Here is a 27,019-nt window from a genome sequence, read left to right as displayed (position 1 = left end):
CCCATACAAAATTATGTTAACATTCGTCATTAGCAATACATTTGACTTTAACATATTACCTGCAAGATTTAAACAAATGAAAACATGTTGAACATCCCTTTCTGTTAGTCTTAGGGGATTACATACCTTAGTTAGTGTTTTCATCTATTGGTCTTTGACTCTGACAGACGAATTGCAATGCTTATTGATGTGCAAATGCAATATAAATTATTTTATATACCCAATACAACACTCTAAAGAACATACACTGCATGAGGAAGTACTCTTAATGGACCATTGGTCTGTCATGATTACAGACCATCGAAACCAAAACCGTCTAACAGACCACCTACCAAACTTGTATTCTCATCAGCATTGCATCAGCAAGTGAATGAAGGTCTCTTATTTAACAGTTTGGGGTCTAATAAAAGGACAGCTGTCATCACATTTTCACGTCTTGTTTTGTTTTTTCTTAAGTTCATTACATTTAATGAAACTTAATTTTATATATTTATATATATTTATATAAATATATTTTTTTTTTGTTTTTTGTTTTTTTAAATGATTTATATTGATTTTTTTTCTAACTTGCTGCTATGTTTGCTTTATGTGCAACAGCAAGTAAGTTAGTTTGAGCAGCAGTTGGTCATCCATCTATAAAACCATCCCAGTGTTTGCTTATAAATGGGAAATGTCAAGTATATTAATATTCACGTGCAAGCTGAATGGGTGCAAGGAGTCCCTGCCTTTGGTTCAGTGGGCATATGGAATCCATCCTATTGGTTATGGGAAACAGAGGGACTATTTGTAGTGGGAATGTAGACAATATAGGCCCTTCCTACCTGAAAAAAGTTAATATATTATGTTACAACACATTTCGGGACAGTTACGGCCATATACAAAATAATTCACCGTGCTAATGGTGTCAACTTTAGCAAAACTATTGCTATTAGTTTTCCGTTTATTCATAAATTTTATGTGTAAATGTACTCTGAATGCTGTGTTGGTTTGAATACAGTTTGCAACTTAATTGCAGTCTTTGGCGGGAACTTGGGAAGGTGGAGTACCCATCATGAAGTAGAAACTGGTTATCACCAATCAATATGGGGAACTCCATCCAGTTTTTTGATGATCTGTTAAAGGGCAACAGAAAATGTTAGATAAACAAAAGGTTCATTGAGAGCAGCTTGTCTAGAATGTTTAGATTTTACCTGTGTTGACATTGTTCAAGGGTTAGGTTGTCTTTGGCAGTAACAGCTCTTCCTGAACAATTACTGAAATTCAATTAAAGGTATCTGCATTATTTCTACAAGGGGTGTTTTCTATCAGTGCATGTCTTAGTGTCTGGCTATTGCAGTTAATGTGAGACTCTTAACGTCTGTCTGTCCTAGTCCGTGTGAGACCGTCTTGGTACCTTTCTGCCCAAAACGGTCTCGGCATCTGTCTGCTGAGACCATCTTGGGTCACCGGTTTTAGTAACTGCCTCTCTGTCTAAATGAAGTCTGTCTTAGTATGTGTCTGTTTTATTTTGTGTATTTTGGCTGTCACAGCTTATATTAAGACTCCACTTCACTCTATGTGAGTCTAGCTATACAGCTTGTTTTTCAAAAAAATTGTAGGTGGTTTTTTTTTTTTTCCTTTTTTTTTCCTTTTTTTTGTTGCCTCAACAAAAAAAAGGTACTTTGTGTACTTTTGTGTTTTAGATACCTTGACTTATTGGTCCCAGCCAGGTCATATACACAGCCAGGCATAGGGTATTGGGTGACCTGAATAGGCAATCATTCTCTAATCTACTAAAAAAAAAAAGGTAGTAAAGCTCACTGTTGTGAATCTGTTCCATTCCGACTCTCTCTAATGACCTGGTCAGGTTATTGACCTTAGGTCGCTAATGGATTGACTTATTAGATTACCTTTATATTGTGGTAGGAGACATTTTTCAGGTAAACTTGCAATTCAAAGAAAGAAAGAATGGCTGAGAGGCTTTAAATTGGCCTCCAGGCTAGGGAGAGAACTAAGTCACCACCAATCAAGAAAGGCCATGGATATAATGTATCTGTCTCTAACTGGAAAGGGGGAATTGGCATATAAAAGTTAGAAAGAAATTATGTATTGTTACATTATTGGACATTCTCTTGTTTAATAACATGTAGAAGATTCCAGCAGTCTAGTATTTAAGAATGATTTGAGACATTCCAACAAGAACATGCTCGTTTTAAAACTCCTCGAACTTTACAGCTATATTTCACACGTTCCTTCAGCAGAACATCCTTCTAGAATTTTGATGTTTAATTAACCCCTTAAGGACACATGACATGTGTGACACGTCATGATTCCCTTTTATTTCAGAAGTTTGGTCCTTAAGGGGTTAAGTAAAAGTAATAACCATATCACAGGGATGCCTAAATATTGTTAGGTGGAATCCTGCACTGAATATGTAAATAAATGGGTGAATGTCTTTTTGCTTCTAGTAAAAGGCTTGTGGTCGTGGTTCCCAATGAAGCAGCCTTTAATACGCGAAGGGCCTATACTAGTGAGGATGAAGCATGGAAGTCCTATCTGGAGAATCCATTGACAGCAGCGACAAAGGCGATGATGAGCATAAATGGAGATGAAGATAGCGCTGCTGCCCTCGGGCTCTTATATGATTATTATAAGGTAACCTGTTTTATGATTGTTAATATTGTTGCTATTATTCATAAAATATATGTGTGTGTGTGTGTGTGTGTGTGTGTGTGTGTATATATATATATATATATATATATATATATATATATATAATGGAAAATTTATTCATACTTACCGTAATTTTCTTTTCCTGGTTATATGCCATGGCAGCACAACATTGGGTAGCTCCTCCCTATCCCCATTGGACAGGAATAATAATTAAGCCGTATAAGTACCACCTCCTGCCCCTCCTTCCCCAGTCACGTGTTCCAGCAATATCCCCGGGCGGGACCCTTGTGCTGCCATGGCATATAACCAGGAAAAGAAAATTACGGTAAGTATGAATAAATTTTCCATTTTCCTGGCCATATCCATGGCAGCACAACATTGGGTAATACCCAAGCAATAAAACCAGGGAGGGAAAGAGACACAGACTCAAAAAATTTCATAAATGCAAAGTGTATTAACACCACAACAAGTGACAGACACAGAGATCAGGAATTAGATACAGACAGGACTGATTTAGCAAATTGATCAGACAACCCTGCTCTAACATCAATCTGGTAGCTCCTAATGAAAGTGTTAGAGGAAGACCATGTAGCCGCCTTACAGATGAGTTCAGGGGAGACATTAGCAGCGGCTGCCCAGGAAGATGAGAGAGCCCTAGTGGAATGGGCTTTAAGACCCACAGGGACCGGATATCCGGCGGACTGATAAGCCAGAATGATAGCCGCTACTATCCATCGGCTAATGGCAGATTTGGGAGCTTGAGAGCCCTTTCTACAGCCGCTATGAAGAACGAAGAGACTGTCAGAAGAACGCCAATCAGAAGTCCTATCGATATACATCCGGAGGCATCTCACTAGATCCAGAGAGGACAGGTCAGCAGAATTCCCCATTCCATGGGCGTCCGACCTCAGAGACGGAAGAACAATATCCTCGTTGATGTGGAAGGAGGAAGTGACTTTGGGACGAAACACTGGAACAGTACGGAGGACCACTCTGTCCTTGTGGAAGATAGTAAAAGGCTCTTTGATGGACAGAGCACTGAGCTCAGAAACTCTCCTGCCAGAGGCTAAGGCCACCAGCAAGGCAGTCTTAATAGAAAGAACCTGTAGGGAAACTGAATCAAACGGTTCAAAAGGTTTCAACTTCATGGCATCCAGAACCAGAGGGAGACTCCAGGAAGGGACAAACGGTTTAATAGGAGGTTTCATGTGAAGGACACCCTTGATGAATCTGATGATATCCGAGTCCAGAGCCCATCTATGACTGGTCAGGGCGGACAAGGCTGAAATGTGTACCTTGAGAGTGTTATAGCTCAGTCCCTTCTCAAGGCCTGATTGCAAGAAATCCAAAATATGGGAGGAGGAGGGATTCTGGACATCCACATTCCTGTGAAGAGCCCAGTTGGAGAAAACTTCCCATACTCTATAATAAGTGGCCGAAGTGGAATGCTTACGAGCCCTCAGCATAGTATCAATCACGGTCTGGGAGAACCCTCTATTCAACAGCCGGTTCCTTTCAGTTTCCAAGCCATAAGGTTGAGAGAGACAGGGTCTGGATGAATGACAGGACCCTGGAACAGAAGATCCGCAACTTTGGGGAGTGGGAGAGGAGGTTCCACCGAAAGACTCAGAAGCAGAGGAAACCAAGGTCTCCGAGGCCAATAAGGCGCAATCAGGATGAGAGACACTCGCTCTGATCTCAGCTTCCTCAGGAGTGGTAGGATTAGTGGAAACGGGGGGAACGCATAGCCCATTGAGAACCTCCAGGGGCTTGATAAGGCATCTCTTCCCAATGCCAGGTGGTCCTCTTCCTTTGTGAAGAAAAGGGCTACCTTGCTGTTGGCCCGAGAGGCTAGAAGGTCCACTTGAGGCAGACCCCACTTGTCCACAATCATGCGGAACACCCTGTGAGCCAGGCACCATTCCCCCGGATCTATTCTGGATCTGCTGAGGAAATCTGCTAGTTGGTTCCGTTTCCCTGGGAGATGAATGGCTACAATGCCCGCCAGGTTTCTCTGAACCCACCACATCAGGTGATTCATCAGTACCATCATCTTGCAGCTCCTGGTACCCCCTTGGTGATTGACATAGGACACTACGGTGGAGTTGTCCGTCCTTATCTTCACCCATTGACCCTTGAGCTGGGACGAGAAGTGCTTCAAAGCTTTGAGGACAGCCAGAAGTTCCAGCAGATTGGAATGAACCTTGCTTGTCTCGAAATTCCATTCTTCCTGCGCAAAGTGGTGGAGATAATGAGCGCCCCAACCCCACTGGCTGGCGTCCGTTGTCACGGTCCTCCATGCGATATCCCCTAATGGAAAGCCGTTGGCTAGGTGCTTTCTGTTCAGCCACCAGATCAGAGAATGGCGTACCTTCAGGGGAAGCTTGATGGGCTGGAACAGGTTCCCGGATAGGAAACGATTCAGGAAGTTGGCCTGGAATGGTCTCATCCTCCACTGAGCCCATCTCGTCAGACCTATTGTGGAGGACATAGAACCAAGGAGGCTCATCACCGCCTTTGCAGGGGCAACCGGGGAATTCAGCATTCTTCTCAATAACTTTCTGAGTTTCAGGATTCTCACTGATGAGAGCTGGACAGTACCCTTTAGGGTGTCGAAATGGGCACCTAAGTAAACCATAGATTGAGTCGGGTGGAGGTGGCTTTTCTTGACGTTGATCTTCCAGCCGTGGGCTTGCAGAAACTGAATGCTGGTGATAGCTTGGGATGTCACAGAATCCACGTCGTTTCCCAAGATTAAAACGTCGTCCAGATAATGGTAAATGGCAATGTTTTGCTTTCTGAGCTCCGCGATGAGAACAACTAGGACCTTTGTAAACGTCCTCGGGGCAGTGCTCAGTCCAAAGGGGAGGGCCCTGAACTGGAAATGACCTTCCTCTACAGCAAACCTCAGGAACTTCTGATGGATTCGGGCAATGGGTATGTGAAAGTATGCGTCTAGTAGATCTATAGACAGCATCCATTGGTTGGGTGACACAACCTTTATTATAGACTGCAGAGATTCCATCTTGAATCTGCGAACGTGCAGATGCTTGTTCAGCCTGTGCAGATCCAGAATGGGTCTCCAACCCCCTGAGGATTTCCTTGTCAAGAAGATGTGAGAGTAGAATCCCTGAGTTCTTTCGCCTGCCGGTACTTGGACGATGACCTTCTCCTTCTGCAAGGAATGGACGAAATTTCGTAGAGCCATGCATTTCTCCCTGTCCCCTGGCCATTTCGTGAGGTGAAAGGATCGGTTGGGAGGATGCTTGAAGAATTCTAGCAGGTAACCTCTCCGAATAATATCCAGCACCCAAACGTCGCTTGTAGAGATGGTCCATCTCGAAAGATATTGGAGAAGACAAGCCCCGACACCTTCGGTTTTGGGCCGTACGTAGTCATAGATTCTTCTGGTCCTTAGAGGAAGACGACCCACGAGACCTGCCTCCTCTGTACCCAGAAGGGGCACCTCTCCTCGGTTGGAATCGGGAGTATTCCCTACCCGGCTTGTAGGACCTACTGTCACGAAAGGAATGGTACTCTTTCCGGGCGCGAAAGGATCCTTTATACTTCCTCTCTTGGGGTAAAAAGGCTTTATTCCCTTCAGCCGCCCTCTTGATGCACTCATCCAAATTCTTGCCGAATAACATGTTTCCGTGAAATGGGAGAGAACACAAACTATTCTTGGAGGAAGCGTCGGCCGCCCAAGACCTGAGCCAGAGCGCCCGCCTGGAGGAAACCGAGAAGGACATATTTCTAGCAAGGTTTCTCACCAGATCCACTGCGGCCTCCGAAGAGAAATCAATCGCTAGACGCATATCCTTCAGGGCATCAACAATAGAGGAACGGCTCCTGCCCCTCTTGATGTCCCCTTCCAGCTCCTGCAGCCAAACCTTCATAGCTCTTGAAACAGACGTGAGAGCAACGGCAGGGTGGAGACTCGTGCCTGAGGCTACATAGGACTTAGACAGGCAGTATTCCATCTTACGATCCATTGGATCCCTGAAGGAGCCTGCATCATCCACTGGCAGGGTAGTGCGCTTGGCTAGCCTAACCACCGCAGCATCCACCTTGGGTGGAAAATCCCATGTTTCAGCATCTTTGGGATCAAACGGATATAATCTGGAGAATTTCCCTTTAGCAGAGGATCTCCTATCGGACCTGGACCATTCTTCTTTAATAAGGTCACTAATAGTGGTATGCACAGGGAAAGCCGCTCTTTTCTTTCTAAGATCTGAGAAATAGCGGTTAGATGTAGAGGGTTCCTCCTCCGAGGGCTCTTTCAAAGTAAGGGTTTCTCTGACCCGAGCAATCAAATGATCCACCTCCGCAGGTATCAGGAAGTCAGGATCAGGCAAAGCATCCTCCTCCGAGGAAAAAGCCAAGTCTCTCAGCGAAGCCGTGTCCATGAACTCATCCTCCGAGTTATCAGGAGACCAATCTGACGGCTCAGAATATCTAGGTCGCTTGTGGGTCTTACCAACCTCTTTAATGCCCCGGGCAACTGCATGCTTGATAAGCTGCTTAAAGTCAGGTGTTAACTGAGAAGGTCCTGCGGCTGCTGAGAGACAATTCGAACAGAGACGTTTCCCTTCTATGGCTCTGTTATCACAGGATACACACAGCGTCCTTTTGGGCGACTTCCCTTTGGACGATCCTGAAGTCTTTGTACTTTTATCACTGAAATACACCAAACGTGAATATTAGTACCTTACCACTCTTTTAGATATCAGAGTATCAATAAATTCCAAAATTGGATGGCTTACCTATATCGCTTAGATTGTGACCTACTATGATGAGAAGATTCTGATTCTCTAGATCCTGAGCGCGAATCCATCTATAAATAATAGATGAAACAGCGAAACAATAACCCAGAAGAAAAACTACAGGAAACCAACAAAGAGAAAGGAAAAGAACTTACTTCGGAAGAAAAAGACGAAGAATCAACAATCCACAGAACTTAATGGTGCCAGAAACTCTCCAGGAAGCAGAAAATACAAATTTGACAAAAAAGGAGGCCTGGCGCTTTAAGAAGGCGTCTGACGTCATCGCGCATGCGCAGATGACCGAAAAGACGCGCGAAAAAACGGCCATTCGCGCGCGAATTCCGCGCATGCGTCCCAGAGTCCCCAGAACCGCGCAGGCGCCCAGGAGACCCATACACGCCGCGCAAGCGACGCCTACACGCCGCGCGGGCGCTACACGCCGCGCGGGCGCACAGGAGACGCCTACACACCGCGCGGGCGCACAGGAGGTTCCTGAGAGCCATGCAGGGAGACCCCAGAACGCTCAACGAAAAAAAACTTTCCAAAAGAAAGGAAAACCAACAGGTAAACTAAAATAATATTACCTTAAGCCTGGTGGGAGGATACCAATCCGGAAACCAGTCGCAATCCATGTACCTTTCCATGTCATCACTGGAAAAATGGAAAGAAAAAACCCCCGGTCACTAAAGGGGTTTTCTCCAGGGGGACACCTTTGCGCAGGGCCGTATACTGGAGACTTCCCAGGGGAGAGAGGGTGAACTCCCCAAGGGCCAGAGGAACTAATCCTCAGGTAAGCCATAAAAGAAAAAAAAATTTAGCAGTCTGAAAAGACCGACATGTCCTAGGGATAGGACAGGAAAAAAAAGACTGGGGAAGGAGGGGCAGGAGGTGGTACTTATACGGCTTAATTATTATTCCTGTCCAATGGGGATAGGGAGGAGCTACCCAATGTTGTGCTGCCATGGATATGGCCAGGAAATATATATATATATATATATATAACTCTGCATGCTGTTTGCCTAAAAAAAAAACCAAGCAGTCTGCTGACATCATCAGAAGTGGTGGCCTGATCCAATCACAGTGCTTCCCAATAGGATTGGCTGAGACTGACAAAGAGGCAGATCAGGGGTAGAGCCAGCATGATTCAAACACAGCCCTGTCAATCAGCATCTCCTCATAGAGATGACTTGAATCAATGCATCTCTATAAGGAAAGTTCAGTGTCTGCATGCAGAGGGAGGAGATACTGAATGTTTGGATGCATTTTAGGCAGCCATGACCCATCTAAGGAGTGGCCAGTGAAGTTATCACTAAGCTGTAATGTAAACACTGCATTTTCTCTGAAAGTACCCCAAAAAGCCTGAAGGTAATGATTCTACTCACCAGAACAAATTCAATAAGCTGTAGTTGTTCTGGTGACTATAGTGTCCCTTTAATGAAGCAGTTTCGGTGTATAGATCATACCCCTGCAGTCTCACTGCTCAATTTAGGAATTAAACCACTTTATTTTTGCAGACCTAGTCACACCTCTCTGCATGTATCATGCACAGCCTTCCTAAACACTACCTGTCAAGTGAGATCTAATGTTTACACTTCCTTTATTGCACAGTATGTTTAATTTAGAATGTTTTATCTTCTGCTCTGTTAATAACTTGCTAGACCTTGCTGGATCTTCCTGAGTGTGATTAAAGTTCAATTTACAGAGCAGTAGATAAAAACGTCTAAAGCAAGTTAACATGTGACTGAAAAGGAAACCATTTTTTTTTAATGCAGACTGTGTGAGTCACAGCCTGGGGAGTTGTGGCTAAGGCTGCATAAACTGAAATAAAAATGATTTAACTCCTTAATGGCAGAGAATTGAGCAGTGAGACTTCAGAGGCATGATCTATACGCAGAACTGCTTCATTAAGCTTAAGTCCCTTTAATATATTTTGATGTGTGTTTCAGTTTGTTTGAATGTTCTCCTCTCTAATGTTAATTCTGTTTTATATATATATATATATATATATATATATATATATATATATAACACTTAACAGACATTAGCAAAAAAAAAGAATTAAAATCACTTATTTATATATACATACAGTCACAGAACCTGCACTCCAGGGAATAATATGTTCTGTCTAGTGCTGGTCTGGCATAAAATACATGTCAGCAAAAAGGCCGAACTCCAGGGACTTCAACAGGTAGGTTAAAAATATTATTCTGCTTTTATTTTATTAAATCCTTAAAAATATCAACTAAATAAAAGCTACCGTATGTTTTATTTTTAGTCTACTTGTTGAAGTCCCTGGAGTGCGGCCTTTTTGCTGACATTGTGTATGTATGTATGTATGTATGTATGTATGTGTACACACACACACACACACACACACACACATAAATAATGCAATATGACAATTTTTGCTTCACACAGTCTAGATATTTTATTCCATACATTGCTGTAGTTTTTACTGACCACAATTTTAATTTTAGTTCTATTATAACTGGCTCAGTATGAGCAGCCTTTGGTGCATATCATGATGTTCAGAAAGTTGAATTTGTTTTTTCTCTCCCGCCATCCTTTAATTTGTTAGTATTTTCTTTCTAAATGTGGCAACCTATACTGCAGCGCTGACCAGTAAGTAAGCAAAGCTTATAAATAAAATATATATATGTTTGCAGAAAAAATATGACAAGGTCCTTAATTAAAAAAAATAGTTTACAGTTGTGGAGTATAATAATAATAATAATACAAAAGTCTAATTTATCCAGAATATTGATCATTATATATTTCTGGTGATTTTTTTTTTATATAATGATTTTTTATTGAAAATTTTTGTTTTTATAATACAAGACAGTACAAAATGCATACATACAGTCATACATAGAACGTCCGATTGATATAAATAAGTCGACTTATAAATAAAGTGGATTCATATAAATATCACAATCCGACGAATGTGAAAAACATACACAAAAAAAATAAATAAATAAAAAATGCTTAAAGAGCCAGGAAGTCATTAATATGACATAAACAAATGTCTATAGCCAAATAATAAAAAATAGAAAGGAATGTATCAGTGGAAGCAAACACGGATTTAAATACATATTGTCCATGAGTTATTTTCAAATGACCAGATAGATTTATATATACCATACTTCCAGTTAATCTACCGAATAGAATTTACAAGTTACCATAAAGTAAAGAGCAATTTTGAAGCCAAGTTGAATACCAGTCTCTTTTTTTTGAGACCGCTGAACAATTTTTGTTAATGTCATTTTCCATTGTCAGTTGGAATTTAATTTGATTAATCAAAGAGATTTTCTGAAAAGAATTAGAGGATTTCCACTGTCTCGCGATGGTAATTTTAACTGCGATAAAGCAATGAATAGCTAAACAGATGTATTTACGTGATTTAAAGGGCCAATTCAAATGAAGAAGGGCCAAAGCTGGATTTTTATTTATATCGTTAAATGATACCTCATTTAGAGATATTTCAGAAAAAAATATTAAAAGCCCAGGCCCAAAGTGACTTAAGTGCTGGGCAAGCCCACCATATATGAATGTATGTACCAGAATAGGTACCACATCGCCAACAAGTAGAATCTTGGGAAGTGTACATTTTGGCCAATCTTGTCGGGGTGTAATACCATCTGTGGAGTAGCTTGAAATGACACTCGGTCAGGTTTAGGCCATGAACAAATTTGTTTACAAGAATTATAGAGGAAAACCAGTCATTTGGAGAAATCACTAGATTTAATTCATTCTCCCATGTTTTAACCAGTTTATAAGGGAAGGTGTCTAAACCTTTGAAAAGCGAATTAGCAACAGAAATAACCTTGGGTACAGTTTGAAAACAAAATAAGGTTTGCAACTCTTTAGCCCAAGGAAAGGAAGATTGAATAACATGTTTCTGAATATAATGTTTAATACAAAGGTAAGTAAATAATTCTTTAGATGGTATATGTAAATTATCCACAATCTGTTGGAAGGGCAGAATATTATCACCCTGCATAATGTCCGATAGAGTTAATGTGTCTTTGTTAGCCCAGTGTCTCAATGATAAATCCTCTAAATTATTTTCTAATATATTTAGTTTACATGTTCTGGGGATTAGATAAGTAAAACCCCAAATTTTCTTAATTTCAGACCATGTTTCCAGGGACTGAGCCAACGATATTAAACAATTAGGCAAGTCCCTAGAGAGCTTGCCAGGATCTGGCCATACATAAGAATAAAGTCTAGAAGCATGGAGAGCTTCAGATTCCATATTACACCATGGTTCAGAAAAAAAATGTGGTTCTTGTAAAGTGTATATATGTCGGATAGTATTGGCATTTCTGGTGATTTTAAATTAATTATCTGTAATATGCATAAAACTAGGATGTACTGAAACATGATGTGTTTTCTTTTAAAGAACTTAAAAATACCTTCATTCTCATTTGTTTTTCTGCCTCACACATTCTAATTATTGTGACTACATTTAAAGAATCCATAAAAAAAATATATTAAGGGAAAGACTATATCAAGAGAACTTAACTTTCAATTATAGATTTTTTTATTTTTTTTAAATTGATTATTTTATTTTTTCTATTGTCTTTTATTAATGCTTAAAAAAAAAATAAACAAAACAAAATGGGAAAAAAATGAAATTGTTCTTTCTTTTGGTTGTTTTTTAGGTTCCCAGGGAGAAAAGGTTATTGTCTTTAAATAAAGTAAATGATGCACATGAAGAACAAGATAAAAGGTAACGCATCCAGGCATTCTAAATAATGTATATCTAGGTTATGTGAAGGGTTACTCCAACCACCATAACCACTTTAGTGCTTTGAAATGGTCCTGATGGTAGGAGTCCGTATGGGCAGAGTTTCAGCTTTAAGCTCTACACATACTGAATACTGAATTATTGGCAGTTATTGCCAGGGTCAAGTTGCACACCCAGCACTCCTGCCTAATGTCAGTTCTGTGCATAAATTAAGTTTTATTGTCGCACTGCAAGTTGACAAGACATATTTTATTAGAAGAAGTGACGTTTGAGGAGGGCATAGAGCTTTGCCCTGCGCTGGATTCGTGTGAGTATTTATTTTTTATTTTTTTGTGCTTTCCTGTGCTTTGATAGGGGGGACCGTCATGTTACGCCGGAAAGGTTTCCCATCTCAATAGAGTTACAGTAACCCTTTAACACATGTTTGTAGGGGGACTCGGTAGGTGCAATGGGAAGACTAGATCAGCCCATAAGGTGCACTAGCAGTCCCAAATTTTTAGATGTCTCCAAATTCTATTCCATTTGGTGATACTGACAAAACCTGGAGCTTTGGAGTTTAAATTAATAATGCTTAGTCCTATTTATTGAAAAATAATAATATTAAGAATGATATCTGATGATAAGCAGACTAGTAAAATAATTAGGAGCTAGTTCATACATAGATTAAACTAAATAACTAGACATGAAGTGTGTCTTGCCTCTTTCCTCTCATGCTCTTTTTCTCTCTGTCTGTCTGTCTATCAGATCCACCATGTTTTCAGCGACACATAATTTTATCAAATTTATGAAAAGACATGAAAAGCATTGCCCTGCAGTAAGTATAATTCTTAATTTGCCTAATCACCTTTTTGTGAAATCTACATACTGCAGAGCAACCCTTTTCATGTGCTGTCTATCAATATGTATACGTGATTTGTGTCCCTGAAAACATGGTATATCTGGTAACTATACATGCATAAACTAAATTGATTATTGATTATTGTTTAAAGGGACGCTATAGTCACCAGAACAGCTACAGCTTATTGTATTTGTTTTTGTGAGTAGAATCATTACCTTCAGGCTTTTTGCTATAAACACTTTTTTTTTTTAGAAAAGGCAATGTTTGCATTACAGCCTCGGGATACCTCCACTGCACCCCCCCCCCCCACCCCCCCCCCCCCTTAGATGGCTACTAGAGGTGCTTCCTGGGGCAGTGCTGCACAGTGTGACTGACATTCAGTGTCTCCACCCTCTGCATGGAGACACTGTACTTTCCTCATAGAGATGTATTGATTCAATGCATCTCTATGAGGAGATGCTGATTTGCCAGGGTTGTGTTTGGCTTGTGCTGATATGCCCCTGATCAGTGCCATCTTATCAACATTATGGGCCCCCTGGTAACACAATGCACTGGCCTACACTACCACTCACAGGAATACAAATTTAAATTATTGATAAAATTAAGCTTATATTAATTGGTACCTCCAACAAATGCAATACATTCATACAATACACACACATACTGCTGAATATACATACACACAGACTGCTAAATACACACACACACACACACACACACACAGACTGCGGAGTACACACACACACAATTCATACAATACAAACAATTTTTGAGAGATAAAAAGCATCAGATATTATTAGGTAGGCTGTCTTCTACATGATTTTTGGGGGCTTTTTTTACATTGAAGGAGTGCTCCAAGTTGAAATATGCTTTTCCTTTTTAAAACATATGACATGCATATTATCATAAAAATTGTGCATTGACTAAGGTTTATATCAAATCTAATTAATACATGGAATATTTTTTTTTTTGTTATTGTTGCTGTGTTTTGTTTTGTTTTTTAATTCCTTTTCTTTAAACTGCATTTCTTCAAATAGGCTGACCATTCCCAATATTTAGTTGTAATAAGAACACTATCGAAGTGAGCAGAATACACGCTCACTATAATGTTTAGACCTTGTGACTACTTTCCTCTGCTTTGTAACATAACACAGTTTCATCATTTGATCCACCATAGAGCAGCAAACACAATGTGGTAACAAACAGACAGTGACTGTCTGCCTGAGCATCTTCTAATGTTGGCTGATTGACTTCCAACAGCTCAGTTTTGGCAGTGGCTGAATTATTTACACACACTCATGAGGACATTTTAGGAATCATGGCAAATGAGGCAGGTTTTTTCATACAGATTTCAGCAACAAATGTATTTATTGTGCAAGCTAGAAAGATTTGAGCATGCAAAAGTACAGCAGTGGGTACCAGAGTAGCCCTTTTAAATTACTAAGTTACTAAATACATAACGTTCTACCTCTCTCTTCTTCCAGTTTCTGCTCCTAATCCAAGCGAAACAGCAAAGGATATGTGTACTAGGCACAGTGACATTGAGTGTTATTGGCATTTTAAATAGAAATCGCCAATTATTTTTTTTTCAAGTAGTCTTTTTCCTATACGTTTTTTTAACATGACTGTCCTTGTCCATGACTTATTTTGCAGAAATTGTCTTCCAACCAGTGAGACGTCGAATAACCAGAGTAATGGAGAAAATCGGGTACAAGTTTTAAAAACCGCACTTATCAATCGCTCCCTAAATACCGAGCCACTAGAGTCTTCCAAGAGAGAATACAGTGGGAACATAACTGCAAGTCCGCCAGCGACTACCGCACCAGGGATCACAGTGGTCAAAGCAGAAGAATTTACACCAGTGTTTATTCCCCCGGCTGTGCCATACAGACCTGACAGTGAGGAACCAAGGGTTGTGATATTCGAGCAAACTCACTACGGAGTACATAATATTAATAGCCATACAGACTACCTCAAGGACGACCAGCGCAGCACTCCCGACAGTACATACAATGAGAGTTTCAAAGAAGGAGTCACTGATGTAAGATCTACTTCTAGTACATGTGTTTAAACATCTTAATCTAGGTTAACTTTCACATCAAAATCCGATTTCACTCCATCCAACTAAATTTATTATATGTACACATATCACAAAAATTTTTTAGTTTTATTTATTTATATATATATATATATATATATATATATAAATAAATAAAACAAAAAAAATTTATATATATATATATATTTTTTTCCTTTCTTTAAAAGAGAACTGCTTTCTATAAAAATTGGATTTACACCTCTATATCCTGCAAATGGGTGCCTCCATCTTATCTTAATTTATTTTAAACATTTTATATTTTTTGCAAATTTGATTTACACCTCTTTATTCTACAACTGGGTGCCCCCTTCTTAACTTAGTCAATCATTGTTATGAATTCTCATCGGCATAGAGAAAGCTTAAAGGAAACAGGAAAAATAAACAATGTTTCTATTTATCCTCTTCATTTGCTGTATCTTTAAAATAAATGTAAAAGAAAACTTAGCATGTAAATCTTATCTTCCATATTTTGCCCCTACTTACTATTGCTGTTTATGGGGTACAATTAAATGAATTAAGTAAAAGTCAATTTAGGAAGTGACTTTAAAATATAGAATAACTAAGTACTGTATTTATATATTGAAATAAAAATGGCTTGCCTGTTCTCTCTGTGACATTTATTTTCTTTTTTTTTTTTTCTTTTTTTTTTTTTAGAAATACCGTAGCTCATCAGTAGGAGCTGAAGAATTTATCTATGATCAAACATCAAGGTAAATTGTGAAATGCGCTGTTGTTTTTTTGTGCGGGGAATTTCCACAGACTAGGCATCTATATTTCTATTAAAAAGGTTCATTTAAAGTTAAAGCAAGATTTGTAACGTGACCCACAATATATCATAGAAAAACAATTACTATGGTTAGGTAGCAGATTTCTGCACAATGTATAATTAAGATATGCAGACATGGAGCATTTTTAAGAATATGTAAACTTTCTTGGAATATGAATAAAAAATAAATGTAATTCACTAACCAGGCAAGTTAAAGCACTAAATATGGTCTATACAACTTAAAGGGACACTATAGTCACCAGAACAACTACAGCTTATTGTATTTGTTCTTGTGAGTATAGTCTGTGCCTGCAGACTTTTTTTCAGTAAACACTGTGTTTTCAGAGAAAAGGCTGTGTTTATATTACAGCCTAGGGATACTTCCACTGGCCACTTTTTAGATGGCTACTAGAGATGCGTCCTGGGGCAGTGCTGCACATTGTGCAGCACTGCCATTCAGTGTCTCCGCCCTCTGCATGCAGATACTGAACTTTCTTTACTGATTCAATGCATCTCTATGAGAAGATGCTGATTGGCTAGGGCTGTGTTTGGCTTGTGCTGGCTCTGCCCCTGATCTGCCTCCATAACAATCTTAGCCAATCCAATGCTTTCCTACGGGAAAGTATTGTGATTGACTCCGGTCGCCACTTCTAATGATATCAGCCAAGGAGGCAGATCAGGGGCAGAGCCAGCACCAGCAGACTGAAATAAAAGTAAGATTTTGCTATATTTAGTTGAGCAAGGGGATGCCAGGGGGCTAGATGGTATTTTTAATGCTACACATGTTTGTGTTAGTGACCCTATAGTGTGACTTTAAACGAACATGGATATCTAAAATAAAACAATTAATTTGAAAACAATCTTTCAAAAAAATCATACTGATGTCCTATCACGTCACACAGTAATTATATTTTCTATAAATTTTAAATTTTCACATTTCCAGACCATTTGCTTGAGCAAGTGTATATTCCATTCATTTTTTGTTTACCGGATGCGTTCCCTGTGATAGCAGTATGATGCTACCCCCCCACTGCCCTTACCACGATTGCTTAGTGAATATGAGTGCAAGTGATTTCAGAAATATGTGCACGCTCCCTAATTCTTCCAGTTAATTAATGGGGAGACATGGCATTGGTTTAGATAGCTGTTTGTTCCTCTGACACATGCGGCACAAGAGTATAATGTGATTCCTGACAAAATATGCACACAAAAAAAGGCAGAGGCAAATGTTTATTTTCTTATAATTGATTTATTAAGTTGAAAATGCAGATTATTTTTTTTGTGAGTTTTATGTAATTTATAAAATATATATGCTTGGTGTGTGTGTGTGCACACGCGCTTGAGCATATTCCAAATTGCTTATGGATGCTCTCCCTCTCTCTCATTTTTTTTTTTTTTTATATGTTGCAGATCTGTTTTGCTTGGGCTAAACAAAAATTATATTATATGTCTTGTTCATCTTACTAAGACCCTGTCTATCTCTTCTATCTCTACCGTGTACCTTTTAAACACGGCCTTGATAACGGAAGAATCTTACTGCATTGTACATCACTGCCTTTTATTGACACAAGACTAAATATTAATGTGCTATTTCTTTGTAGGCCAATTGTAAAAGGTTAAATAATGTACTAGAATGCTTGTAGAGTTCTCAGGTTGAAAACTAATTCTGTATCCTTTTCTTTCTACTATAGTACATTTCAGTATACTCTAGAAGCAACAAAATCCTTGCGCCAAAAACAAGGAGAGGGGCCAATGACTTATTTAAACAAAGGCCAGTTTTACGCCGTCACTCTGAGTGAGACCGGGGCCAACAAGTGTTTCAGGCATCCAATCAGCAAAGTTAGGGTACGTAATCGGCTGCTTCTCTTGTGCCAACAGACTTGGCGCTGCTTGGATCACAGCATCCCAGTTATGATCCCGGGTAATCTCAGAGTAGGTCTTCAGTAAATAAGCACATGAACTCAGGTGATTTCATAAGCATCGGTAGATATATGAGCACAGGTCGAATGTATTTAGAGCCAAAAGAGAAACATTAAGCCTAAGGTTCTGTTTGATAGACTTTCATGCATTCCTCCTGCTAGGGAGTGGTTGTCAACTGGAAAATAAATTAATTGTGAAACCATTTGATGCCAAGTTATTGGCAAGTTGGTACTCGAATCGGTGTAATGATGGGATAGGATGGGTGGTGTAATGACAGAAAGAAAAAAGACAATATATTTTTGTGGGTCACAAATCTTTTTGTTTTATTTAAAAAAAAAAAAAAAAAAAAAAACTAGAATACTTACCATTTGTCAACTATACACGTAACGAATAAGCACATCCGATAGAGCATAGCATTGCAGTTTGTTGTGTTTTTGTTCAATAAAACCACACTATTGCATATGCAATATTCCAGCATACATACATATTTCTGTCTTGGAAAGTTAATTTCTCTTTTTTTTTTTTTAAACTTTTTCCAGTGTCTAATTTAGTTTTGTTAACATATTACTGAAATGTTTGAATGTGCCTGGACAGTGACACACGTTGATTCCGTTCTATTTACCAGCATTCCGTTTAGTAATCTCTTTATTGTGGCGGTAACTTGGTGGGAAGATAAATGTGCAGCAAAGGGTTTTCAGTTCTACCTTTGTGATATACATGAAACTGGATAGTTATTTTTACAGTATATATTCCATAAATATGCAAATGTTTGTTTAATATTTATTTTCATATAATTTTCCAACTTTTTCTTTCTCTACTGTCTCTGTACAGAGTGTGATAATGGTTGTGTTTAGTGAAGATAAAAACCGTGATGAACAGTTAAAATATTGGAAGTACTGGCATTCTCGACAGCACACGGCAAAACAACGGGTTCTGGACATTGGTAAGTGTATTGTATTAGTTGTTGGTAACAGAGTAGGATTTACTATAAGCTGACCTTGGGCAGCTGCCTACGACCCGGGAGTTGGTCAGAGTTTCTGGAAACATGATTTGATTGGTCCTATTAACCATCCAGATATGAAGACTGAAAAGATGGTCTCATACCTGGTAACTTTGTAGGGCCCTGTGAGAATGTAATCCTTTTCAGATACAAGCACAATCTAAAACATGTAACATAGAGAACCCAGTCAGGGATAACATGCTAATCTAATCTATTCTAAATAAACTCTAGATGCTACCAGAGAACCAGTTTCTTAGACTCCTCTAGCCCAGACTCCTGCATCTCCGCTTCTATCTCTATTCACATGACTAAGGTAAATTATTATTGTATCCCAGTCATGATTATACCATCACTGCATCATTTAATTTTATGGAAAACTAAAAAAGAATTATAAAATGATAATTAAAAAATAAAGGAAGAACAATCAAACTCCTCAGTGTGGGTGGGTGTTATCTGTTAATAATGTTATTTAGGATCACTAGACGGAGAGAGTAACGTAAATCATGAGAATGTTGACAAAAAATAAATAAAAACCAAGGAATAGAAAAACGAAACACAATAAAGGACCCCATCCCCCTCCCAAAAAAGCAAAAAAATAAAAACTAAAAAAGCCCTATTGGGAAAAAACGGATTAATTTGTTGTATAGTATCGCCAGTGAAACCTGGGCAAAGTATAAAATCCCTGATCATCTTCAATAAAACAATGGAACATTAGGTACATGTGGAGGAATGTCTATAAGATTTGCTACCATCTGTGTACTGATCATAACATAACTGTGTTATATCCAGTTTTCCTCCCTGCAGCAAGGTGGGTAAAGCAATTAAACTGAACTTCTGCTTCTTGTATTCTCCTCCTGTCTGTGTCATGATGAGCTCTACTGGAAAAAATATTATGTCAATGTTCTTATTAAAGAATAGTAATTGGCTCCATAATTACCTCCAACCTTGCTTTCTTGGCTTTCTGTAGTTGCAGCTGTGATGCGAGTTTGAGGGACATATTGTGTGTGTGGCTATTGAGTGGGTAAAATGTGATCTGAATTATAAACAAAAAAAAAGGCATATACTAAAAATGATAAAACAATGGATAGGAGGAAAGATTCATTTTATAAGGTCAGGGTAATCTTAAAAACTCCAACACAAATGTAGGACAAAGATATATTGTAGCTAAAGGGGGTGTATCCAATGACAACTTCAGAAATTAAAAATTATATAACATATAATGATCAAAAAAGAAAGGGGGGAAAAAAAAGTATTGCTCCAATAACATAATCGAACTAACGTCATTTTATTATTGTGCCCAGTACATAAGATAGTCTCTGCTTTGCCTGTCACTCTAACAGGGACACATTATTAAGAGGAAAGAAATGTCCATTGTCAATAAGGAAGTTGGCTGAACTCTGAGTTGAGGGAGATGAATATTGAGTAATTCCTGATACTGTGTTTTGCTGAACAAAACATTATCAGTTCTGTGATTTCCCTAGTCTGTGTGTCATAAAAAGGAAGTAAAAGAAAGAAAAGGTAAAAAAAATCTTGTTGGGGAATAGTTTAGTGAACGCATGAATGCCAGTCTTGTGCAATGCCTGGAACCTGAATAGTTAAATTCGATTGAACGACCTTTAAATAACTTTCAATGGGTGAAACTTACACGAGAGAACTCAGAATTTCTGTCTCCTGGATGTATTTACAAACCTCTGTTGCTAAATGACGTGCTTGGCAAACAAAGCACATTTGCTTATAAAAGCAGCCTACTTTAATGAGTTCTCACAAGCGTGTAATGTGTGTCAAAGGCCAGGACAATAGCAGGAAAAGCAAAAATATAAAGCCACACCTTTTATGTGCTATTTTACAAGGTTTTCAAATTTTTATTTTTTTTTGCCAATGACTTCGAGCAGAGGTTTCCAATAAACTTTTCCAGTGGAACCCTTTGACATAGTGTACCAAAATTGTGGAACCCCTGATAAAGGTTTGCGCTGTAGCACAAACCTTTTAATTACCACATACAAATACAGGTACCCACAGATACACCTTCACACAGATACACACACTGACACACAGTGATACACAGGGCCGGACTGGGGATACGAAGCAGCCCTGGAAAAAAGCCCCATAAGTCATTCGCTCACTCGCAAATGCACACACACCAAGACATCCACACACACAGAGACAGACATCCACACACACAGAGGCAGGCAGACAGCCACACACAAACAGCCACACACACACAGAAAGCCGCGCACACAGACAGACAGACAGACACACACACACACACACACACATAGGCAGACAGTCATACACTCACAGGCAAACAGTCATACACTCACAGGCAAACAGTCATACACTCACAGGCAGACAGTCATACACTCACAGGCAGACAGTCATACACTCACAGGCAGACAGTCACACTCACAGGCAGACAGTCACACTCACAGGCAGACAGTCACACTCACAGGCAGACAGTCACACTCACAGGCAGACAGTCACACTCACAGGCAGACAGTCACACTCACAGGCAGACAGTCACACTCACAGGCAGACAGTCACACACACAGGCAGACAGTCACACACACAGGCAGACAGTCACACACACAGGCAGACAGTCACACACACAGGCAGACAGTCACACACACAGGCAGACAGTCACACTCACAGGCAGACAGTCACACTCACAGGCAGACAGTCACACTCACAGGCAGACAGTCACACTCACAGGCAGACAGTCACACACACAGGCAGACAGTCACACACACAGGCAGACAGTCACACACACAGGCAGACAGTCACACACACAGGCAGACAGTCACACACACAGGCAGACAGTCACACACACAGGCAGACAGTCACACACACAGGCAGACAGTCACACACACAGGCAGACAGTCACACACACAGGCAGACAGTCACACACACAGGCAGACAGTCACACACACAGGCAGACAGTCACACACACAGGCAGACAGTCACACACACAGGCAGACAGTCACACACACAGGCAGACAGTCACACACACAGGCAGACAGTCACACACACAGGCAGACAGTCACACACACAGGCAGACAGTCACACACACAGGCAGACAGTCACACACACAGGCAGACAGTCACACACACAGGCAGACAGTCACACACACAGGCAGACAGTCACACACACAGGCAGACAGTCACACACACAGGCAGACAGTCACACACACAGGCAGACAGTCACACACACAGGCAGACAGTCACACACACAGGCAGACAGTCACACACACAGGCAGACAGTCACACACAGGCAGACAGTCACACACACAGGCAGACAGTCACACACACAGGCAGACAGTCACACACACAGGCAGACAGTCACACACACAGGCAGACAGTCACACACACAGGCAGACAGTCACACACACAGGCAGACAGTCACACACACAGGCAGACAGTCACACACACAGGCAGACAGTCACACACACAGGCAGACAGTCACACACACAGGCAGACAGTCACACACACAGGCAGACAGTCACACACACAGGCAGACAGTCACACACACACACACAGGCAGACAGTCACACACACACACACAGGCAGACAGTCACACACACACACACAGGCAGACAGTCACACACACACACACACAGGCAGACAGTCACACACACACACACACAGGCAGACAGTCACACACACACACACACAGGCAGACAGTCACACACACACACACACAGTCACAGGCAGTCACACATACACAGGCAGTCACACATACACAGGCAGTCACACAGACAGTCACAGGCAGTCAAACACACACACAGACAGTCACACAGACAGTCACAGGCAGTCAAACACACACACAGACAGTCACAGGCAGTCAAACACACACACAGACAGTCACACAGACACAGACAGTCACATACACACTGCCCTGCTTCTTACCTCCTGCTTGGAGCTCCTGGAGACTGCTTGTTGGGGAAGCAGGGACTCCTTCCTGCTTCCCATGCTGCAATTACCAGGGCCCCCAGCCTGCCGCTTAGCTCCGCCCCTGCCTGCCGGTAAGCTCCGCCCCTGCCTGCCGGTAAGCTCCGCCCCCGCTGCAATATATATATTTTGTCTCTTTTTTTCCAATCCCGGCCGGCCATGTGCGAGCTGCTCCCATGGGGCCCAGTGCGGCCGCACTGCTCGGGCCGGCCAGGATTACAGGAGCCTGGCCAGTGATGAATGGGGCTGTCAGCCCAGCCCCAGGTGCCGCGGCCCACCGGGAAATTTCCCGGTATCCCGGTGGGCCAGTCCGGCCCTGGTGATACATACACACCCTGACAGACAGATATATATATATACACACACACACACACCTCACACAGATCATAATATTTATAGTTGTGGCCACTCTCCACTTAGCTTACTTTTTTTTCTGCAGGAGGGTGTCTTGTTTGGTGTGTGAAGTCTTTGTAGCTCACTCCCCGCTGCTGCCTCTCTCCATCCAGCCGGCCCTCTCTATGTCTGGGCGGAAGTGACCATTTGTTATATCCTCCCAGCATCCATACAGGTTCAAAATTACCCACTGGTTGGCACTAATTGCCTTACCCGATGGGCAAATTGCAGCAGAACACCAGTTTTGTTTGAACCCTTAGGAACACCACTTGGTAAACGCTGACTTAGAGTATGGTTGTGAGTGTTGTTCTCGGTATGTATTCTTGAGCAGCACACACAAATTTAAATACCTTTCATATGGCCAAAGAGGGACGCTTTCATTTTAGGGGGGTGGGGTGGCTGGAGGTGTAGGCAAAGGACTGGGATAATTCAGAACATTTTAGGAGAAAAATAGGGTTATTTACAAATGTGGGAATTCAAAATCTATTCAAAGTGAATTTTAAAAGCAAGTCCAAAGAATATGAACTAAAAGCATAGCTGGCTGCATTTTTCTAGCTATTTTGTTCTTAAATTTAAAATTAAGTGTATGTAAGTATATATTTTTTTCCCTTCTTCTTCTTCTTTTGTAGCCAAATTATCAGTAATTCATACATGGGCCAATGTAATGTAATGCATTTACAGCCATTCACATAACTCTGTTGGTTAGTGCATCCGGAGCAGATTCTCAGGCTAATTCAAGGATGATTCTACATATCTGTGGGTAGTCACTTGCAAATGGCTAGTTTCGGAGTGGAAATTTCAAACCTTGTAATCAAACAAAAATCAATCTGGAATTTGACATGAAGGTACATGCTCTCCCAACATAGGTTTTGGAAATCTGTTTAAAGAAACTAGTAAGCCTTTCCTGTTTTATAAATGAAATGATTCACTGGATCGATGCATACTTGGTAATAAATAGGGGGTCTTGTCTTGTACAAGAAGGGCTTCTTTCGATGTTTAATAGAAGCCTTAGAATATACATTGTATTTTGATGCCACACAGACTACTCTGGATTCCGTCCCATTTATTTACAACAGGTGCATTTGTTCATCTTGATATTTCCTAATATTTACAGAAAATATGCATTAAACAAATACTTCCTCGTAATACTTGTGCTTCAAATGTCTGGGCTCACCTGCAGGAACACTGGGCAGTGCCAGGGCTGTTTAACGTCCTCACCAACTGAGCCAACCTCCCCCCTCCATAAATCCCCTGGCACTAATACACCAATATCTGTTATTTTACTCACTGTTTGATGGGCATGAGCCAGTGATAATTCACTGAGCATAGTATTAATGATGTAAACAAGCTCATCGACAAAAGTGAGCAATGCGTCTAAATGGAAAGGTCAGTCTGATCAACCAGGAAGCAGACAGTATGTGTTGCTGTGAAAAAAGCACAATGTAAACCGTAATACTGTAAAAAGAAACGTATATACAGCAATCCGAATGGCAAGCAGTTATCTGCCAAAGTAAAGGTAGGGGACTGCATTGCATCACATGTAGTGTAGTATTTCTTTCTGTGAACCTGAAACTCTGTGATTCTAGTTCAGCCACATTACTTTCAGATGTATTACTGGATGTGAATAAAGGATTTCGGAAATGTTAGAATAAATTTTCCAGATCAATATATAGAGTTGCAATACACGAAGAGCTGTATTTGTTTGTGCATTTGATAGAAGTTCTAATATTCACCACTAGGGGTACAATCACTAACAGAACCTGTGTAATGTAATTATAATGATAACTAGCAAATTAAAGAACGTCCACTTAAAGAATCTGGAATCTACCTCTTTGTCTTTGGCTTGTGTTTGTTGCGAAATTAATGTTAAACAAGGATAGGTCTATACACTTAACACCGAACGGCTGACAAATAGTAGCCGACTGCATGTTTTGGTGATCCTCACAATTTGGCTACTTCAGGCACCCAGACCACTTTAACACACTGAAGTGGTCTGGGTGCAGTGTCCCTGTCACACTCTGTCCTGCAATGTAAACCATGCGTTTTAGAGAAAAATGTTTAAATTGCAGCACGAAGACAGCCTTTAGTGCAGGTCTACCAGACAGCTGCTAGAGGCACTTCTGGGATTTTACCGGACGTTTAGTCACCTCACCGACGCTGGACGTCATCACCCTCTGCATGAGGACATCCAGTGTCAGTTAAGTCCCATAGGGGAGGGCCTAATCCATTGTATGATGTCTGATGAGTAGTAGGGGCATTGGTGCTGGAATTAGGTGAGAACATTGTTTATCTTTTTGTTTTTTAATCCTTTATCTACTGGGAGATGGGGGAGCACAAGGGAGGGATTTGTATACCTACCACTATAGTATCCCTTTAACCCATTCACCTATGCAAAAACTATTACGAATGTTATTTTTCATCTGAATTTGCAGTTTCAGTTGTCTGTTGAAATCAGTGGAATCTCCATATACTATGAGTAAATAAGCTTCCCACAGACTGCCTTGATTTTTCTGTTACATTCCCCATGATCAATACCAGGGGATTTGCGCCTAGAATGGGTTGTCTGGTTTTTTGTTTTTTTTTATTTGTTTGTTTGTTTATTTTTATAAATCACAAGGATCAATTTGGCTCAATTTGGTCATTATTTGGTGGCTGGTGATTTACAGGGAACCACACAAGAATTTTAACAACTGAATGCATGAGAATTGACCAAAATGAAATTGAGTTTTAAATGCATAATTGATATTTAGTAAATTGATGCTGATCAGAAAACAACACTGTGGAGAGAAAGTCCACAGCAGATAGTACCACCTGCTGTAAAGGTCTTGGGCATCGACCCTCTGAGTAAATACTGAGTGTGCCCCTTTAAAGGAAGACTTTTTTTTTTTAGTAGTTCCAAAATGTAGCATTCAAAAAAGAGTAAAAATAACCAGCAGATAACATGGTAATAGCAAGCATCACGACAACAAGCATTAAGCAAATTATAATGACTTACTCTAAAGGTGGACAAAAAAAAATCACATAGAAAAACAGTAAACCATCACTATCCACAATAAAACAAAAATAGAGTAAATGAGATTAATAAACCTTTTTGTAATCTTTTCACAGCTGACTACAAAGAAAGTTTCAACACAATTGGCAATATCGAAGAAATCGCTTACAATGCAGTGTCGTTTACTTGGGATGTCAATGAAGAAGCCAAGGTAACTGCTATTTTATTGCAATTAAAAACATGACCTATTACACGAACAAGTATTTGGAAAAGGTGTGTAGAGCACGATTTCTCAACCTTTTTTCATAACTGGAAAACAAACAAGTCTCAAAGAAGTATTTTTTTTTTCTTGATTAAGAATGTCTGGAAAAAGTCAATCACAAAGAATTAACATTACCTCAGTTAGAAAACAATCAAAGGGGAATCTGGGACAAGGATTGTTACCGCCCCAGGCAAAAATACACTTTCCCATTTTTCAATTTACATTTTGGCTTTCTAGTTTCTCCTTCTGCCAATCTAATTTCCATATTCTCCAAGTCACTTTTTTTTGTTTTACCCCTGGTGTCTTTCTATGGCTCTTGCTGCATGTCTCTCTTTGCTCTCCAACTTTTTGACTGTTTACTATTATTTTCCTGTTTCCTCTTTGTTGTTTTCATAGTACCTATTATTTTCCTAATGTATCTCCTCCAGTATGCCCGAGTTACAAGTTGTGTTTTGAAGTTCTGCATTTGTGTGATTAAAGGGACACTATAGTCACCTGAACAACTTTAGCTTAATGAAGCAGTTTTGGTGTATAGAACATGCCCCTGCAGCCTCACTGTTCAATCCTCTGCCATTTAGGAGTTAAATCCCTTTGTTTATGAACCCTAGTCACACCTCCCTGCATGTGACTTGCACAGCCTT

General features: G+C 40.3%; 1 protein-coding gene across 2 annotated transcripts in view; it reads left to right on the top strand.

The window, feature by feature from the left end:
• GRHL2 (grainyhead like transcription factor 2) overlaps positions 1–27,019 on the top strand; it is a 102,080-nt gene that overhangs the window by 33,284 nt on the left and 41,777 nt on the right. For both annotated transcript variants that reach the window (XM_063450292.1, XM_063450291.1), the window contains exons 2-8: positions 2,448–2,634; positions 12,080–12,147; positions 14,657–15,044; positions 15,756–15,811; positions 17,559–17,712; positions 18,619–18,730; positions 26,233–26,327. In XM_063450292.1, the coding sequence (XP_063306362.1) occupies positions 2,448–2,634; positions 12,080–12,147; positions 14,657–15,044; positions 15,756–15,811; positions 17,559–17,712; positions 18,619–18,730; positions 26,233–26,327 (1,060 nt within the window). The remainder of the gene's footprint in view (positions 1–2,447; positions 2,635–12,079; positions 12,148–14,656; positions 15,045–15,755; positions 15,812–17,558; positions 17,713–18,618; positions 18,731–26,232; positions 26,328–27,019) is intronic.

The sequence above is a fragment of the Pelobates fuscus genome, chromosome 4 (genome assembly GCF_036172605.1).
Source record: "Pelobates fuscus isolate aPelFus1 chromosome 4, aPelFus1.pri, whole genome shotgun sequence".
In the NCBI taxonomy this organism is placed as follows: Eukaryota; Metazoa; Chordata; class Amphibia; order Anura; family Pelobatidae; genus Pelobates; species Pelobates fuscus.
Note: the sequence above shows the minus strand (reverse complement) of the source record. Positions and strands in the feature narration are given on the sequence as shown.